The following is a 19,120-nucleotide window of genomic DNA, read 5'->3' on the forward strand; positions in this document are numbered from 1 at the left end:
TCATCATTATTATTATTATCATTATTATTATAAAAAAGCTTCAGAGGATGGCTGCATAAACAGCTTAGACTAGTCTTAAATCTACAAATGACTGTTTGCATAAAAAAATAAATGGTCTATTTTGATAGTTGAAAGATTGCTTATCCCGGTTAACTGCTACACTGTAAAATGTGTTGGGTTGCACACAATACCTTCACGTTGTCCTACCGATTAAGTTAACTGAAACGAAATGAAAATAAATCCAATTGTTATATACATGATAGTCTAATGAAGTAATAGAACTTAATTTATGCTATAAAATACATACTTTTTAAAATAAATAAGAATTGTAATTAATATTTTTAAACATTTTTAAAATAAGAAACAATCAAGAAATAAAAATATTTCTAATTGTTGGACGTTTTTGTGACAACTTATTAGTTTTTTTTGTTTAATCCACTTAAACTTGTGAACAAAAAACTAAGTTAACTTAATTCCTTCATATTGTCCTAACACAAATCAGTTGTGTGAAGCACAGCATTTGTTTTACAGTGTGCTTTAATTTCAGTTGAATTATTTATGTTGACATGAATAGTGGATGTTTATTAAAATGTACATGTACACATACAGAGTATATAAGAACACCCCTCACAAATCTCTCTTTTAAATTCATATTTTTAATAGGAAGCTATGCAATATTCATGCATAAACATTACATTAGTCAGTACTGAAGCCAAATCTGGAGCTTCTCTCACAAATGAAATAACGATAACGTTTCAAAAATTAGTAAAGCCAAATTTATACGTCATAGAAAAATATTTAATACAAATAAAAAAGAGGAAAAATCAAAAGAAGCAAAAAAAAATGTTAAACATTTATTTGAAAATTTGTAGGTTGTAACTTTAGCAATATTTTGCATGACTTTAATTGTATTATCTATTATCAACCTCAGTGTCCAACCTAAAATCAACCTCGGCTTGACACTGTGTGGATATTAACACTGACGTCTATCAGATGTTGGATTTTAGTTGCCATACCTGACGAATAAATGTCAGTATTTGACGTCAATTTGACGTTGGTTTAAGATGTTGGCCTGACGTTGGATTTTGGTCACTTTCTAACAACCTAAAATCAACCAAATATCAACATTGTTTTTTTGATAGTAAAATAATATCCTTAAAATTTGAGTCACCTGACGTCACAACCTAAATTTGACCCAATATTAACATTTTATTATGATGTGTGCCTGCTGGGCAATGAATAAATGGACTACAGAATTATTCGTTTACACACATTCACAATATAAATGCATCAGCTTTTAACTGTGTAATACTCACTACTCTTGAGTACTTTTAAAAGGGCTACTTTTCACTCATACTTTGAGTAATATTTACAACAGATACTTTTACTCTACTCGCACTGCATTTTTAGGCAAGTAATGATACTTTTACATGTGATTTTTCAGCAATCTCTCCTTACTGGTCATTAGTAATGCTGCATTGTTTTTGCAACGTGTTATGAGCTGTCAAACAGCATGTGTATATTTTTCCTGCAAATAAATCACAAATTGTGGCGTTTTGGAAAACATTTGCATCTTGAGTTTAATTGATGACGTCACCAACGACTAGTCGACTCAACTTTGATAAAAGTCAAATTCCCAAAATCTAAAGTCGTTCAACTCCTAGTTTACATAAATTTCCTCTGGGAGTTTTGGTGATAAATGGCTCGTTCTGTAGATGAGCAGATCTGTTTCTTCGTTATTGAAGCGTTCAGTTTTTTCGCTTGCAAAGTCCACCAAATGCGCTATATTTTGGGATCAGTGAGACAACTCTATCCCGCCTACAGCTAGTTCAAACTGCTGCTGCAAGGCTTTTAACCAGCACCAAAAAATTTGACCACATCACACCAGTACTGCGCTCTCTGCACTGGTTGCCTGTGCACTATCGTGTCACTTTTAAAATTCTTCTCCTGGTTTTTAAATCTCTAAATGGCTTAGCTCCTTCCTACCTGTCAGACCTGTTGACTGAACATCAGCCTGGTCGGTCTCTTCGGTCATCAAACCAGAGATTTTTATACATTCCAAAGTCAAAGCTGAAATGCAGGGGTGACCGGGCTTTCGCAGTTGAATCTAGGTTGAAAACTTACCTTTTTGATTTGGCATTTTATTAGTGAGATTTGTTTGTTTTTAGCTATAATAACTATTAGTGAGATTTGGTTGTTTTTACCTATATTAACTATGTGTGAGAATTGTTTGTTTTAGCTATAATTTTATACCTGTTCTTTGTGATTTATTGTTCAGCACATTGGTCAACCTTTGGTTGTGTTTAATAGTGCTATATAAATAAAATTGACATTGACATGTAAATAGCGAATATTCCATGGCACAATTGCAACTCATTCTTATAAAGAATGGAAGACGACTCTAATTGGTTTAATGCATGTTATAACCAAAACACACCCAAATCTCATTAAGAGAATAAGGACAATCATTTTAGACCCCTTTAGTTTTTAGAAATTCCAGAAATCCATTTATAAATTCAGTTGAAGTCAGAATTATTAGCCTCCCTGATTTATTAGCCCCGTTTATTTTTTTATCGAATTTCAGTTTAACAGAGAGAAGATTTCTTTCAACACATTTCTAAACATAATAGTTTTAATAACTCATCTCTAATCACTGATTTATTTTATCTTTGCCATGATGACAGTAAATAATATTTTACAAGATATTTTTCTAGACACTTCTATACAGCTTAAAGTGACATTTAAAGGCTTAACTAGGTTAATTAGGTTAACTAGGCATTATTGTATAAGGGTTATTGTATAAGGATGGTTTGTTCTGTAGACTATCGAAATAATTTTGTCCTTAAAATGGTGCTTAAAAAAATTAAAAACTGCTTTTATTTTAGCCGAAATAAAACAAATAAGACTTTCTTCAGAAGAAAAAATATTATCAGACATACTGTGAAAATTTCCTTGCTCTGTTAAACATCCCAAATATTTAAAAAAAGAATACAAAATTCAAAGGGGGGCTAACAATTCTGACTTCAACTGTATGTTTGGTGACTGAAATGTTATTTTAAAAAATATATCAGTTTAATAAATCTGTCAAGTTTAAAAACACCAAAAAACATAGCCTATATTCAATGAGAAATGGATAAAAATATTACTTTTCAAAATGGAGTGTACTGAAATGTGCTGCATGCCACTTTTTAAAAAAGGAAATTTTCCTAACATTGTACTAAATAAAATCTACCATCGTCTTCCACAGAATCAAGAAACCAAACCTAATCTTAAATGACCTTAAATTGACAATATTTACATTTTTCGAGTGAACATCCAAGCAACTAATAGTGTCCCGCTGTCCTCATCCTAGCTGTTAAACTACTTAATACCCTATAAGCACCAAATCAGTGTCACTCCTGATCATTTCCAGCAGTTATAAATGCATTAAAACTGCTCCCTGACATAAATGATTGCCCTCTCTCTGTGTATATATATTTCCCCCTCACTCTCTATTAATCTCCTATTCACAAATAGAGGCCAAAAGAGGCTCAGCCAGCTGGATGAGATTATCTTTTTTTTCTTCTCCTTCTGATTAGAAATGAACGTCATCTCACCCCCCTAAAACACGCAATTGTACCATCCTGTCACTAAGCCACACCCCTCTCCCTCCGCTAAGCCCCGCCCCTCCCTCCCTCCCTCATATAAGGACGACTCAAACACAGAGTGAGGCAGAAAAAGTAGAGGTCACACAGATAAGAACAGGCAGGGGAGGAAGAAAAAAACCCGCCGGCGGATCTGAGAGAGACAAATCACTGAGAAAGTCAAGGAGAAAAGCTTGTGTGTGTGTGTGTGTGTGTTTGCGTGTATGTACTGTTCAGACAGGCATAGGTAGATTCCTGGGATTTTTTTTTGAGAGTGATAGAGGACGAAAGCGCATTATGGATCCTTCGAGTCCCTCGGAGGGCCCCGTGGAACCCAAGGAAAGGAGGAAAATCCAATTTGCAGTCCCAGCGACGGAACCCACCCAGCTGGACCCGCGGCAGGTTGAGATGGTACGACTTTGACACACAAACACAGATGCATTCATGAGTCTTCTGGGTCCTGAACTAGTTTATAGTGATGAAAGTAGTTTGAGGGGACTTTAAAGAGTGATGGAGGATTGTTACTGAATTCACTGAAACTGTTAGGAATGTGCTTTTGGGATGTGTTTTAGGGGGAAAGTCAGATGGGGGAGCATAAGGTGATGAGGTTTTTGTTGTTGTTGCATTGTCATATTGTTTAGTTATACGTCTTTTTATTGTTTATTATTTTAATGAGATTATGGCTTAGTCTTTCTATTTTAAGTTTAAATGGTTAATAAAATGTAAAATAATGTTACATTTAAATATAAATACTTTTTAAATATAAGGTATTCTTAAAAAGATGGAAAATTAAGTTATTATTATTTAAGAAATAAAAAATATGAATTATTAAAAACATATTTTGGGGGGGGGGGCAGTTTTTTATTTTTATTTATGTTTTGGAAATTTTACTAAATTTAGTTTTTTTGTTATATTCTGTGAAGTCGTAAGATGAAGAGGTTTTAGTCTTGTTGTTGCATTGTCGTATTGTTTAGTTGGATGTCTTTAATATTAAAACGTCTGTTGATTTATTGTTTATTAATTATTTAAATGAGATTTAAAAAGTTAATTTAAATATTTTTTCAAACTTTTTTTAAATGAGAAATAATTAAGAAATAACAATATTAATTATTAGAAAAACTATTCCTATTGTATTTTTTATATTTTCTTTTATTTATGTTTAGGAAACATCACTAAATTTAGGTATTTTTTTGTCTATAGTCATGAAATAAAAATATGATTTATTAAAAAAATTATTGTGTTATATGTTTTTTGGACTTTGTTTTGGAAATTTTTACAAAATTTGAGTAGTTTTTTCTGTCATTTTATAAGCTTATTTCTTTAATTAGTTTTATTTTGAATGCTTTTATTACATATTAAATTAATTCAGACATTTAAATTGAAATCTTTCATTTAAATGCATTCATTCTTTTGCACTCAAAAATTTAATTTTTTTTGCTGGTTCAAACTAAAACAACTCAATTCTTAAGATTTCATTGGGACAATTTAATTTTTTTTTTTCCAAGCCACATAAAATTTTGTTAAAAGTGTTAACTTAATTAATTTGTGTTGGGACAGCATGAACTAATTGTGTGGAACCCTGCATGGGCCCTGAACTAGTTTATAGTGATGAAAGTAGTTTTAGGGGACTTTAAAGTGTAATGGAGGATTGTTACTGACATATTATTTGATTGCATGCCTTTTTATTGTTTATTTGTTATTTTAATGAGATTATTGTTCAGTGTTTTTAAGTTTAAATCTTCAACATAAAATGTAAAAGATTGTCAAATTTGAAATATAAATACAACGTTTTAAATATAATGTATGAAGTATTCCTAAAAAGAGATGAAAATAAACACAACTGTTATATGAATGATAATCTATTAAAGTAATATCACTTAATTTACTCTATAAAATGTTTATATATATTTTTAATTAAAAAAAAATATGTAAATGTATATTTTAATACTTTCTTTAACATACGAAATAATTAAGAAATAAAAGTATTAATTAGAAAAAAATATTTTTATTTTATTTTTGTATTTATTTTATTTGTGTTTTGGAAATTTGAATAAATTTAGGTAGTTATGTATTTAGTTTTTTACATTCTGTCATTGTATTAACTTGCATCTTTAATTTGTTTTATTTTTAGTACTTTTACAATATCTGAGGAATGTGCTTTTGGTTGGTTTTAGGCAAAAATTCAGATGTAAGAGCATAAGGTGATGAGGTTTTTGTTGTTGTTGCATTGCATAGTCATTGTCATACAAATGCATTCAGGAGTCTTCTGGGCCCTGAACTAGATATTATCGTGATGAAAATGGGACTTAGTTTTTGAGGACTTTGAAGTGTCAGGTTGTGTGATGGAGAATTGTTACACAATTTTTTGAGGGATGTGATTAAGGGAAAAGTCAGAAGGTTGACAACATAAGGTGATGAGTTTTTTTTTTTTTTTTTTTTTTTTTTTTGCATTGTCATATTATTTAGTTGCATGTCTTTTTATTGTTTATTTATTATTTTAATGATATTATGGTCTAGTCTTTCTATTGTAAATTTAAATATTTTTAAATTTAAAATAATGGCAAATTTTAAATAATAAATGCAACATTTTAAGTATAAAGTATTCCTAAAAAGAAATAAAAATGAACACAATTGTTATATGAATGATAATCTAATCATTTACTCTATAAAATGGCATAAAATGTTTATATGTATTTTTAATTAAATAAAAATTTGAATGTTTATATTTTTTACTTTTTAAAATGAGAAATAATTAAGAGATAAAAATATTAAATATTAGAAAAGCTTTTCTTATTGTATTTAATTATCAATCAATTAAAGTTTTGGACATTTTACTAAATTTAGGTACTTTTTTATATTCTGTCATTTTATTAGCTTATGTCTTAAATTTGTTTTAGTCTTAGTACTTTTATTACATCTTACATTTAATTCAGATGTTTACATTTTTCTTTTTATATATTTTATTTCAACTTTATTTTAAGCATCAAAAACATTTAATTTTTTTAAAATTAAAATACTTGACCATTGACACGTAAATCTCTAAGTAATACTAATAATAATAATAATGTAAAAACAAAAACCAGATTCAGATGATGAGCTTATAAGCAAAAATATTCATATTTCTCATTAAAATAATGTCCAAATATAACCCTTAATTTTAATGGTCTGAAAAGCAGGCTCTGTTTTCTTCATGATGAATACTATTTCTCCATTTTTCTTTTAATTGTGGGGTCAGATGTGACCTGGAGATATGTTTGCCCTGCACACTCACTGAGCACGCTCATAAAATCCAAAGTTTTAAGGCTATAAATCTGTCCTGGAAATGGTAAACGGTGTGTGACCTGGAAAGGGCTGAGTTGATGTTCTGGATACAGGACGTGGTTTTATAGCCTGACCATACACTGCGTTCATGTGCCTGTTTCGAAGTCCGCTATTGATTTTGGCCTTCGGTTGCTTTGCACATATATTTTTGAGATAAAGTGGTGCGTTTGTCTCTTTTCTGGATCTCTGAGAGTGCAGATGCAGTGTGTGTGTGTTGTTCTGGACCAGTTCCCCGTCCTGTTGGTGTTGTAATTTTAGTCTTAACAAAGTGGGTCGGAGAGCTGTTCTGTACTGCGCTGCTGCTGCTGCTGCAGAGACAGACCAGAATCATCCTCAGGAGACACCAGTTAAAAAGGTGAGCGCAAGAGAAAGGCCAATGCTCCAAAAACTCCCCATATAAACAGTTATGAATATGTTTAGAGTGATCATTAAGATCCAGGCATCATTAAGTAAGCCTTGTGTTGCGTGGAAAGCATTGACTTGTCTTTTGTGGATCACAAATTGAGAAGTTTTAAAAAATGTCCTGGGTTCTGATTTATTAAATTTGCGTAAAAGTGAACGTGCGTCAGAATAAATCTTCATTCATCTATTAATGATTATAGCTCATATTATGACTTAAAATGGTTCAATTAAGTCAATAATTAAGTTAAATACACTGTTAAAAAAAAATCTGCAATTTTACAGTAAAAAAACGTGAAATATCGGCTGTTAAATTACAGAAATTTCTTTAAATTGAACTTTCTGGTAAATTTCTGTAATTCAACCTGCTATTTTACAGTAAACTTCTGTAATTTAACAGCCATTTTTTTTAACGTTTTTTTTTTCGTCACCCCAGCTGTTAAATAAACCGTAAAATTGCGGATTGTTCTTTACAGTATATGTTTATGTATATGTATATGTTTAAGTTTGTTTTTTGTAGATGACAAATTTTAATTGGGACATGGTGTACGCACATTTCCGCCTCTGTTTTGTGTGTATGCCATGTTTATAAATGAGACCCCTGGTCACTTCAGTCTCAGGCTATCAAACACTGTAATTTGGCGTGAAGTGCAGTGCAAGTGTTTTTTTGCTGTTCTAAAATGGTGTGTTATTTTTATAGATTTTTTAAATGTTTTTTTTTTTTTTTTTTTTTTTAAAGATTTTTAAAATGTTTGCCTCTATTACATAGGACAGTATTTAGACATTAAGTGAAGTTGGAGAGAGAGAGAGAGAGGGGGGTATGGTAAGGAAATGTCCTCGAGCTGGGATTCGATCTCGGGACGCCCTGATGTGCTACTGCTTCATATGTCGACGCACTAACATATCATAATTCAACTTAATAATAATATTTTATTATATAATATTTTTTCCCGCGCCTCCCCTGACATGCTCTGGCGCCCTCCAGGGGAGGCACGCCTCACACTTTGAAAACCCCTGCTGTAATACATTACTTTCATAGACTGTAAAATATATGGACGTGGTATCCGTGACGTCACCCATAGGTTTCTAAAGAGCGCAAAAGAAGCCACAAGTAGGCGCGGCCAACCGTCGCCATTTTGTTCGCGCGTCATCACACCCATGGCGGGATACCAAACAAGGGCAAAGAGGCGGAGAGTGAGCGGAGCTACAGACACCTGCTAGCATTTAGCTTGGACCTGGTTCAGACACACTTTACTTTGGGAGAACGCTTAATACTTCATCACCTGTGACTCGTTTGTATTCCGACCACTTGTGCTTGGTTGTACACTATATCAATAAAGTGTTTTGAGCCATTAAACATTGTTCTTATGACGTTTTTCAACAGGAGGAAAACGCGAATTACTTCCAAACACTTCAGATACAGTCTGAGTTAGTTAATGTAAGACTATTGATGAACTCCAGCATAACACTGTATGACAACGCTTCAGATGACTGTTCTAGAGCCTACAGCTAATCAATCTGTCAGATTCTGAAGTGCATTACAGCTCTAAATATAAATTTAAACGATAAATAATCTTAAATAAAACAAATACATGTATAGAGATGGTATATAAGTATATAACTTTACTCGCATGGGAAACAGAGGCCACGTGAATGGTTTGTGAGCACAATTAAGTGCACTCAGCATACCATGCCATCCAATAATTGTGGGAAACAAGTCCAAAAGGCAGTTGAAAGTGTAAAGCCACATAAAACAACACAGAAATACGATAAATATGCCGAGTTCAGTGGCTAATCTGCAGGATTCAGCTGAAGTGACGTGACGGCGACCAACGAGACCTAGCTGTCAATCAAGTGGCCACTCCCTTAATTATGCAAACTTAATATAAAGGAAACGGATGAGTTATAAAAAAATTCACCCCCCTCACAGTTGTCATGAAGGGTAATATTAGCTATATGAACCAAAATCTTTTTTTGTACCAGGCTGTAAACACCTTTTTTCTGCTGTAAAGTTGGCCATTCTAACAGTGGGCTCAATTGAAATTTGCTCTGTTTTGGAGCCAGGAGCGGCCAGGACTAGCGGAATTTCGGATGAATTTCAGTTTTAGTTACTTCCGTATTGGCTTCCTGAGGGAGAGCGGGAGGTTGCCGCTTGATTACTTTTGTAACGCATTACTCCCAACACTGTTTTTAATGTACAGTGAAACCGATGAATCCGTGGTGAGGTAAGTGACCTTATAAAGATAAATGCTGTTCCATTTAAAGAAGTACCCCATTTGTGTCCTTGTGTCCTCTGTAGTTTCCAAGTATGCAAGTCTGAACTTTACGTAGCTGGTATTGAGAAACAGCCCATGCTTTCAGCTAAAAATAATCTGTAGTGTCTGTAAAAAGCACACTACTATCCTGAATGAGCCGATTGTGAGTACACGAACAGACAAGTTACATTTTGGGTGAACTGCCCCTTAAAGGAAATCATTGAGTCAGATCTTTTGAATCGTTATTTTAAGTCTGAATGATTTGTTTACAAACTATCCACCGTGTGAAAAAGCCCAGAACTTCCCTTGTCCTTTTGCGTAAACAGTTCCCTTAAAATCCAATCGTTTTCTTAATGGGAAACATTTGTTGTGAAGATGTAATTACATCCTCCATGTTTTGTGTTTTTGTCCTGTGCTGAAAGGAAGCTGCTGCTTAACTCAAGCATGTGCTGTGCTTGTTAATGTCAGACTGAATGAATGAATGGATGGGCTGCATGTGCTTCCAGTATTAGCAGGCAGCATTGGAGCTACATGAACAGAATCTCCGGCGTGATTTCATGAGAGCATATTGAGCTTTATTTGACAGATCAAAAGTATGTCTGAAGATTCAGTCTTAAAACACAGACGTTTCCCAAAATCATATGATGATGTGTTCATCAGCTTCTTCTTCCTTAATTGTATTCTGTATCGCATGATGGAAACAGTCCAGCAGCGTCTGTGGAACAGCTTGAGTTTTTTTTTTCTTTCCTGGCTCTGGTAACCAACTGAATCTTCCAGCCATGCTTCAAACTAACTGTATGCAGCTAAGCAGTACATCAGATGCTATCATACATTTATTCTGGGGCGTAAAATATATATATTTTTATTATTAAACCTGGGTTAAACAAATCTTAGCTTAAATATAATCACAAATGTATAGTTTAGAAAAAAATCTAGATCACAAATGTAACAAAATAAACTGCATCATAAATGCTGTAAACTCTGTAGGACGAGTGTTTAGAGAAATAGTTTCACCGGCTGAATGACTTGACCCAGGTCAAGGTGTGTGAATGTTTTACTGAGATCTATCTGCAGTTAAGACCTTGAGCAATGATAATAGTAAATATACTATATTTATACTTGTTTTCCTCCGCTATCTGACATACCACATCAATGTGCTTTTTACAAGATGATAAACAAGTCTCTGTTTATGTCCATAAAGTGTATATGTAAAGTTTCAGCTCAAAATACCACAGTAATAAGGTTTTATAACCCTTTAAAACTGACCCTTTTAAGGTTTGAGGCTAATAGGGCCATATTGGTAGCTGTCGCTTTAAATTTAAATGAGATTGTGCTCTTTTCAAAAGACAGCGGAGCTAAAAATGTCAGCATAGTGGCAGATTCAAAAACAATAATGTCCTATGCTAATAAGGGAGAGATCAGAACTAATGGGCGGGGCTTTCCCCCTCTGATGACACGTACAAAGTTTTGATCTTAATTGTGGCTTTGATCTTAATTGTGTTGTTTTAGTGACTGTCGCTTTAAATTCAAATGAGATTGTGCTTTTTTTTTAAAGAGGGCGGAGCTACAAATGCCCTTGTGTCACCATAGTAGCAGATTCAAAAACAAGACTAACTTCCGATACTAATGAGGGAGAGATCAGAACTAATGGGCGGGGCTTTCCCCCTGTGATGACACGTACAAAGGAAGGCTTTGATCATATGTGTCGTTTTGGGTGACTGTCACTTTAAATTAAAATGAGATTGGGCTCTTTTTCAAAAGAGGGCGGAGCTACATATGCCTATGTGTCAGCATAGAAGCAGATTCGAAAACAAGACCAACGTCCTATGCTAATAAGAGAGAGATCATAACTAATGGGCGGGGCTTTCCCCCTCTGATGACACGTACAAAGGAAGGCTTTGATCTTAATTGTGTTGTTTTAGTTACTGTCGCTTTAAATTCAAATGAGATTAGGCTCTTTTCAAAAGACAGCGGAGCTAAAAATGCCAATGTGTCAGCATAGTGGCTGATTCAAAAACAAGACTAACTTCCGATACTAATAAGAGAGAGATCATAACTAATGGGTGGGGCTTTCCCCCTGTGATGACACGTACATAGGAAGGCTTTGATCTTATGTGTCGTTTTGGGTGACTGTCACTTTAAATTCAAATGAAATTGGGCTCTTTTTCAAAAGAGGGCGGAGCTACATATGCCTATGTGTCAGCATAGAAGCAGATTCGAAAACAAGACTAACGTCCTATGCTAATAAGAGAGAGATCATAACTAATGGGCGGGGCTTTCCCCCTCTGATGACACGTACATAGGAAGGCTTTGATCTTATGTGTCGTTTTGGGTGACTGTCGCTTTAAATTCAAATGAGATTGGGTTCTTTTTCAAAAGAGGGCGGAGCTACATATGCCTATGTGTCAGCATAGAAGCAGATTCAAAAACAAGACTAACGTCCGATACTAATGAGGGAGAGATCAGAACTAATGGGTGGGGCTTTCCCCCTCTGATGACATGTACAAAGGAAGAATGTCAATCAAAGTGTTTGTGCAGACTGTTTTTATAAAGTGTGATTATAAAAGAATTCTATAAATAAATGTTTACTATTAGAAGCTGGTTATATTCATAGACTAAGCAACAACTGTGTTTAAACCCCTTATAAAAGTGATTTTTGCATAATAGGTCCCCTTTAAAATAGTTTTTATTATTTGCATTTGCACATGATAAAAAACATCTCATCTCACAAATGTATAAGCAACAAAGCTTCTTAAAATTTTAGACAGAATTGTGCTTTATAATTAACTTTATAAATAACTAAAAACAAAGATCAACCCTGAAATTTTACAAGCAATATTTAAACTTAAAAATAAAGATGCTTTATTCTCAGAAACAGTTAGGGAGCGTTAGCTTAAAACTCCTTCAATATAACTGGTTGATGCAGACTTACATAACTCTGTCAAACTAAATAAGTTTAATAAAAATATTCCTGATACATGCTTTAAATGCAGAGAGGCTCAGGGTGCCTTTGTGCATTGTGTTTGGGAATGCAACATTATTAGAGACTTTTGGGAGGAAGTGATTAATGTTACAAAGATAATTTCACCCTTGAATATTCCACTAGATGCAAAAATGATTTTGCTCCATTTATATCCAAAGAACCTTAAAGTAAATCTTCAGCAGCGCAAACTCATAGATTATACTACATTACAAGCTAAAAGAATAATAGCTCTTAGCTGGAAAAGGCCTGATCCACCATCTATTGGAACTTGGATTAATGCCACAGCACAGTGTATGGCCATGGTAAAAGTAACATATTAATATTAAAATCAAAATGGATGTATATGAAGTAGTAGGAAAGTGGTTTAATTTAACAACAATAATATTGGTCATTTATTACAAGAGGTGTAACTAAAGTATAGTGTTGTGTTTTTGTTGTTGTTGTGTTTTTGTGTGTGTGTGTGTGTGTGTGTTTTGCTGTTTGTTGGATGGTGTAACTTTTGTGTAAAGTACAGTAATGTATACTTGTTTTTTTGGGAATCTAGCAATATTTGTTTTTGCATTTAAATTGCCTCTTGTAAGAGAATTGTGTGTATTTATATGGGGGAGAAGAGAGTGATGTTCTTTTGCTGGGGTGGGAAATAATTGCGACGAAATGGAATTGTGTTTTTCTGTTGCCTGTCTTGCATAATCAAAAACAATAAACTCTTTGTTCAAAAAAAATTAAATAAAGATGCTTTATTGACATTGACGGTTCTATGAAGAACGTTTAACATCTAAAAACTCTCTTTTGGAAACTTTAGTTTTTAATGTTGTGTTAAAATAAGGATATAATTTCATATTAGGTTCTGCACATGCAGAGGTTGAAACAATTATATATTTGTGTTCATTCATACTCGACCAAAAAACCCGAACCAAACATTTTGGGTAGAAATACATTTGCAGTTACACTTGCACAAAATTTTTTTCAAAATTTAAATCAGTGCTGTTCGTTTGAACTTTATTAATATTGATAAAAATACAAAAATGAGCATATAATAATTGTTTCAGCCAAATTTTGACACCAAAAATAGTACAATTTTGCACAATTTTTTAATGAAAAAAAAACAGCAGTGATGTTGCATTTTCAGGTATATTTGAATATAAAATAGAGTTTATTTTAGTTGTAACTTTAATTTAGTGTTAACAATATTCATGTTTTTTTTAATGAAAATTATGCCTTGGTCAGACTTAAAGAAATGAAATGAACATATCTATAGTCTATTTACATACTACGGGCCTCATGAGAATAATGTTAAAACTCAGTTAAAGATATCTGCAAAAAAAAAAAAAAAAAGCTTCATGTTAAACAATTTTGTAATTTTACCTCATATAAATCATTTTAAAAGGATTTTACAGTCCGCATTAACTGGAAGCTGCGACAGTTTTTTTTATTTGTCATATTGTGATGCAGTTCCTAGAGAAATGCAATATTAAATGAGAAAACAGTGGGTGTGGCTTGTTGGTTTTTTACTGTGAGCTGATTGGATGTAGTAAAGTAGGCGTTTTTTTCAGAAAGACCTGGAAAAGGGTTTTGAGAGATATTACAAACAGACTCCTCCTCCTCACCGTTTCTGTTTGTTGTAAATACTGACATATGGAGGGGCGTGGTTAAGTGTTAGCCACGCCCAATACCTCAGACAGACCTAATCTGACAGTTTAACTGAAAACAAACAGGAAGTTCGTATTTCAATGAAAGATTACAAGGACAAACCATATTTTTTTTCTTAATGACATGCAGAGATGAATTGTGCATAACAGAACTAGCAACGTGAGCGAACAAAGACAATATGGTTAGTTTTGATTTCATGTGTACTTTAATTACTCTTTAGAAATGCAGTGAAAGGCTCATTTTCGTGCGTCACTATACGGACACACAAAGGACTTGGACGGGGTTGTGTGCCACTTCTTAACTTCATATATTAACTGGAAAAAATCAGGGTTGCTTCTTCACCGCCCTACTTTTTATAATTGCCAGCAAACCTTCAGCTACTTTTGTAACAAGGACCTGGGAAGGACAGAGATCACTGAAGATGTTGAGTGTGAACTATAATGACCCATATCAGTAATTTATAAACGCCCATCAGTAACATTCGCCTTCACTAAAACACACATTATATGAAGTACACCTGATGCTAATGCAGACTGTGGCCTCTATAAACAGCAGGATGTTTAAGTTTAGACGTCCCGAAGGGGATAAAACACCTAGGGATCTTCATCAGCCTAGATTTGAGTTTCATTATCAGGCTGAAATCAACCTCTGTTAAACACAATTAAAAGTAAGATAATTGGTTAAATGGAAACACTAACACTTAGTAACGTTAGTGTAAAATGGAGAGCGTGTCCTAGTTTGCTTCTAATTCAATAACGTCATGAGGACAACTACTGTTTTTTTTTGTAATACTTGTCATGTAACAATTTGCCACATATATTTTGGCAACAATAGCAACTATCTGTATTTTTTTCCAAAACAGGCTCATTGGGAAAATGTGCATGGGATATATGTTTGAGAATCGAGAAATATGGCAGCATTTTGTCTGTAAAACGAATGCTATGGAACGAATTTTTAGGCGCGACTGGCTTGCTTGGTTGCTAACCACCATGAGCCATGAGAGCAAACCGGCGTTCGAGTCCGATTAAGGACAGTTTCAGAAACCGTAGAAAATGAAACCCAAAAAAGCAGTGTGAGATCGTGGTAGAAGCATCCAGCTGCGATGGTTTTCTCTCCTAATTTGCTTTTGAAAACACTTATTGGTTGTTTTAATCTAAATAAAACACTCAACTTTGTTTGAAAAAGGCTCTAGAGTCTCCTAGAGTTAAACAGGTTAATTGAACTTGAATCCTTTCAGTCGATTTTATTAGCTTAGCTTAACATAATTCATTGAATTGGGTTAGACCATTAACATTTCGTTAAAAAAAAAATCACTGCAATGAGAGCAGACCGGGGTTCAAGTCCAACAAAGCGAGTTTCAGAAACCAAGGAAAATGAAACCCAAAAAAGCATTGTGAGATTGTGGTAGAAGCAGCCAGCCGTGATGACATTTCTTATCTAGTTTGCTTTTGAAAACACTATTGGTTGGTTTAATCTTAAAGATACAGTCAATTTGTTTTGAAAAAGGCTCCAAAGTCTCCTCGAGTTAAACAGATGACGGACCATTTTTGAATCCATTCAACCGATTTCATTAGCTTAGCATAATTCATTGAATTGGGTTGGACCATTAGCATTTCATAAAAATAAAAAAAAAATCACCGCAATGAGAGCAGACAGGGGTTCGAGTACAATGAAGGAGTTTCAGAAACTAAGGAAAAAAAACCCCAAAACATCAGTGCGAGATTGTGGCAGAAGCATCCAGCCGTGATGGTTTTCTCTCTTTTGAAAACACTATTGGTTGGTTTAATCTTTATGAAACACGCAATTTGTTTTGAAAAAGGCTCTAGAGCCCCCTGGAGTTAAACAGATGATGAACCATTTTTAAATCCATTCAGTCGATTTCATTAGCGTAGCTTAGCATAATTTATTGTATCAGGTTAGACCATTAGCATTTTGTTTAAAAAAAATAAATTACTACCAGGAGAGCAGACCAGGGTTAAAGTCCAACAAAGGACTAGTTTTTTCTTCTAGTTTGCTTTTGGTTTAATCTAAAAAAAAAAAAAACACTCAACTTTAAAAAAAAAAAAAAAGGCGTCAGTCGATAACAAGCTGATATATTAATGTACGGCAACAACCTGTCCTCTCACAGACATGGGGCGGTAAAGACGTTAAGACATGCAGAATTGTCCACAGCAGCCTCACATGGATTTGCGAAAAATAGCACATATGAGAAACGTACATGGCGCCCTCAAGTGGATTTGTGAAAACAGAAATTGCAAAACGATGTAATCCAAGTTGCATATTTGTCGGTTCTTAAATATGTATCCCTGGGAACATAATTCCAGTGGGTCTGAGTTGTTTTTTTTCGTAGTTAAAAATGGTGTAAATATTCAAACTTTTGCTTTAGTCAAGATTTATAAAGATTGACTCCATACAGAATTTGTTTTACACTTTTTGAACAAAACAAAAAATTACACTCAAAAAATTACTTCAAAAATTACAGTTTCCCCTATCATTGGTATATAATAATGGACATGTATAAAAGATGTCCAAATTTTCAGTCATCTATGCCAGTGGTTCATAAGTTGAGCGCCAGGACTCCCCAGAGGGTCGCGGGATAATGACAGGGGGTCGCTTGGTGATTTCACCATCAGCCTGTAAATTGTTTACGTTAGATCAACGACACAGTAATAGTGTCAACAGCAGCAGATTTTATAGCACCAGGTTAAACTTTCTGACTTTGTAGCAATCAAATACATTAAAAATAATTACAGGCCACAACTGAACTTTGAGGATGATCTCTGAGTGGCGGTCTTTAAAATTAAACCAAGAATAGACTTGTGCTGAAAACATTGTGTCCACCATTAGATGAGGTTAATAATAAATAAACAAATTAATAAATTACTATATAAATTCAAGCCTATGGTTATTAGACTGTTGCACTTTTTTTTTTGTCAATATGCTCGTGTTTATATAGACCTATTGTTGTGTGTGTTGAGCGTGGGTCAAAAGTCACTGGCATTGTTATTTGAGGGGTCACAAGCATAAAAGTTTGGGAATCCCTGATCTAGTCCCATATAACTTTCATTTTATTTATGTGTTTTTGTCAACGCAATCTCACGGCAATTCGAAACTTCTTGATTTAGTGGCTAATTCATATGAATTCGTACGATCTAATTGGTACAATTTAGTATGATTTATTCATCACCCAATGACGGTTGGGGTTAGGGGTGGGGTTGGATGCCACTCCTCCTTTTTAAAATCCTACATTTTTGTACGACTGAACTCATACGAGTTCGAATGAATTAGCCACTAAACTGTCAAAACGTAAAATACTTACGTTTCCTTGTGAGATTAGGCTGCTTTTTGTATTTGTATGTCTGTGATAATTGTCATATAAAAATTTGTGATATATTATAAAATATATTATATAATATATTTTGACAAACAACAGGAACAAATTATTTTTTTCCTAGTAAATAAACTGTTTAAATGTTCAAAATCGTTGTAGTCGAGATTTTAAACACTGACTCGATACTGAAGAAAATGCTTCTTCGCAAATTGTTGCAAACAATTGACATGGGCTGAAAATAAACAAACACATTAAAATTAGTAATATGCAACGTAATTCAGCCCGTATCAATTGTTTGCAACCACTTACCTTAAAACAATTTAGTAAGTCCAATGAACACTCCTTTTCAGTGTAGAAATAAGTTCTTAGTAACAATTTGCCACTTATATTTTGACAAGAAAAAAGTATTTTCCCCCAGTAAGTATTCAAAACATTTGAATTTAAAGACCCGTGATATAGAAAATGCCTTTAAGAAATAAAGTAATTAAAGAAAAAGAAAATGAACACTTGCACTCAGTCATCATTATTGTAAGAACTACAAAATTTATATTAATAAACAAAAATCTGCTGAAAAATGTGCCCACAATGAACATCATTTCTTGCAATGCAGAAATAGAAAGATGGTGAATTTTTGCAACTAGATAAGATTAAATAAACCGGAAAGAACTGTTGTACGGGACAAAACGTGAAGAGCGGAAGCCCATAAGTGGTTTACATAAGAGTGATTTACTGCAAACACGCTCTCTGAATGACAAATATTGCTTGAGGAAACATCTGATACAATAGAAAAGTCAATATAAACCTCTTTTTTCATGGGTCATTTAAACTACTGCATATACAGCCATTATTTTTAAATGCCTTTGAAAGAGGCAGGATTTATTTGAATAATAAAATACAGTAAACATTTATTTTTAAATATTATTGGTATGTTAAAGACAAAAATAAGTTTTAAAGAACTAAATCAAATTAAAGTAGATTTTTTACAGTTATTTTTCATGCATTAGAATTTTTGTAATTGTAATATGTATGTATGTATGCATGCATGTATGTATGTATGTATGTAAGTATATATATATATATATATATATATATATATATATATATATATATATATATATATATATATATATATATATATATATACATAGACAAAATATAAAACAAATATATAAAATGTATTTATTTTCTGCAAGATGTTTTAATACTCTTATCTTTTATATATTTTAGTAAGTACAAATCAAAATAAAGTTTTCGGATGCAACTGATATATTATATTTTTTGCCCATGCATATGACATTTTAATTCAGTTTTTATATAGATATTTATGTTGTTGATATTTTATATGGATTTAAATAACTTTCTAACTCACTGTTCACTTTTGTAAAAACTAAAATAGAACTTTACTGTGTGCGTGGGCTTAGCTTAGCATAATTCATTAAATCGGATTAGACCATTAGCATTTTGTTAAAAAAAAAAAAAAGGTTTGATAATTTTCCTATTTAAAGCTTGAGTCCTCTGTAGTGTCATCATGTAATAAGACAGATGGAAAATTTTGAAT

General features: G+C 33.1%; 1 protein-coding gene across 3 annotated transcripts in view; it reads left to right on the forward strand.

Moving 5' to 3' along the window:
- The first annotated feature begins 3,709 nt into the window (after positions 1-3,709).
- ppp1r1b (protein phosphatase 1, regulatory (inhibitor) subunit 1B) overlaps positions 3,710-19,120 on the forward strand; it is a 47,906-nt gene continuing 32,495 nt past the window's right edge. For 2 of the 3 annotated variants that reach the window (NM_001281923.1, NM_001281924.1), the window contains exon 1: positions 3,713-4,034. In NM_001281923.1, coding sequence (NP_001268852.1) covers positions 3,921-4,034 — 114 coding nt within the window. In that variant the 5' untranslated portion in view covers positions 3,713-3,920. Of the gene's footprint in view, positions 4,035-19,120 lie in introns of all 3 variants that reach the window. The other variant, XR_012394457.1, reaches the window with a different exon arrangement.

The sequence above is a fragment of the Danio rerio genome, chromosome 19 (assembly GCF_049306965.1).
Source record: "Danio rerio strain Tuebingen ecotype United States chromosome 19, GRCz12tu, whole genome shotgun sequence".
Lineage (NCBI taxonomy): Eukaryota > Metazoa > Chordata > Actinopteri > Cypriniformes > Danionidae > Danio > Danio rerio.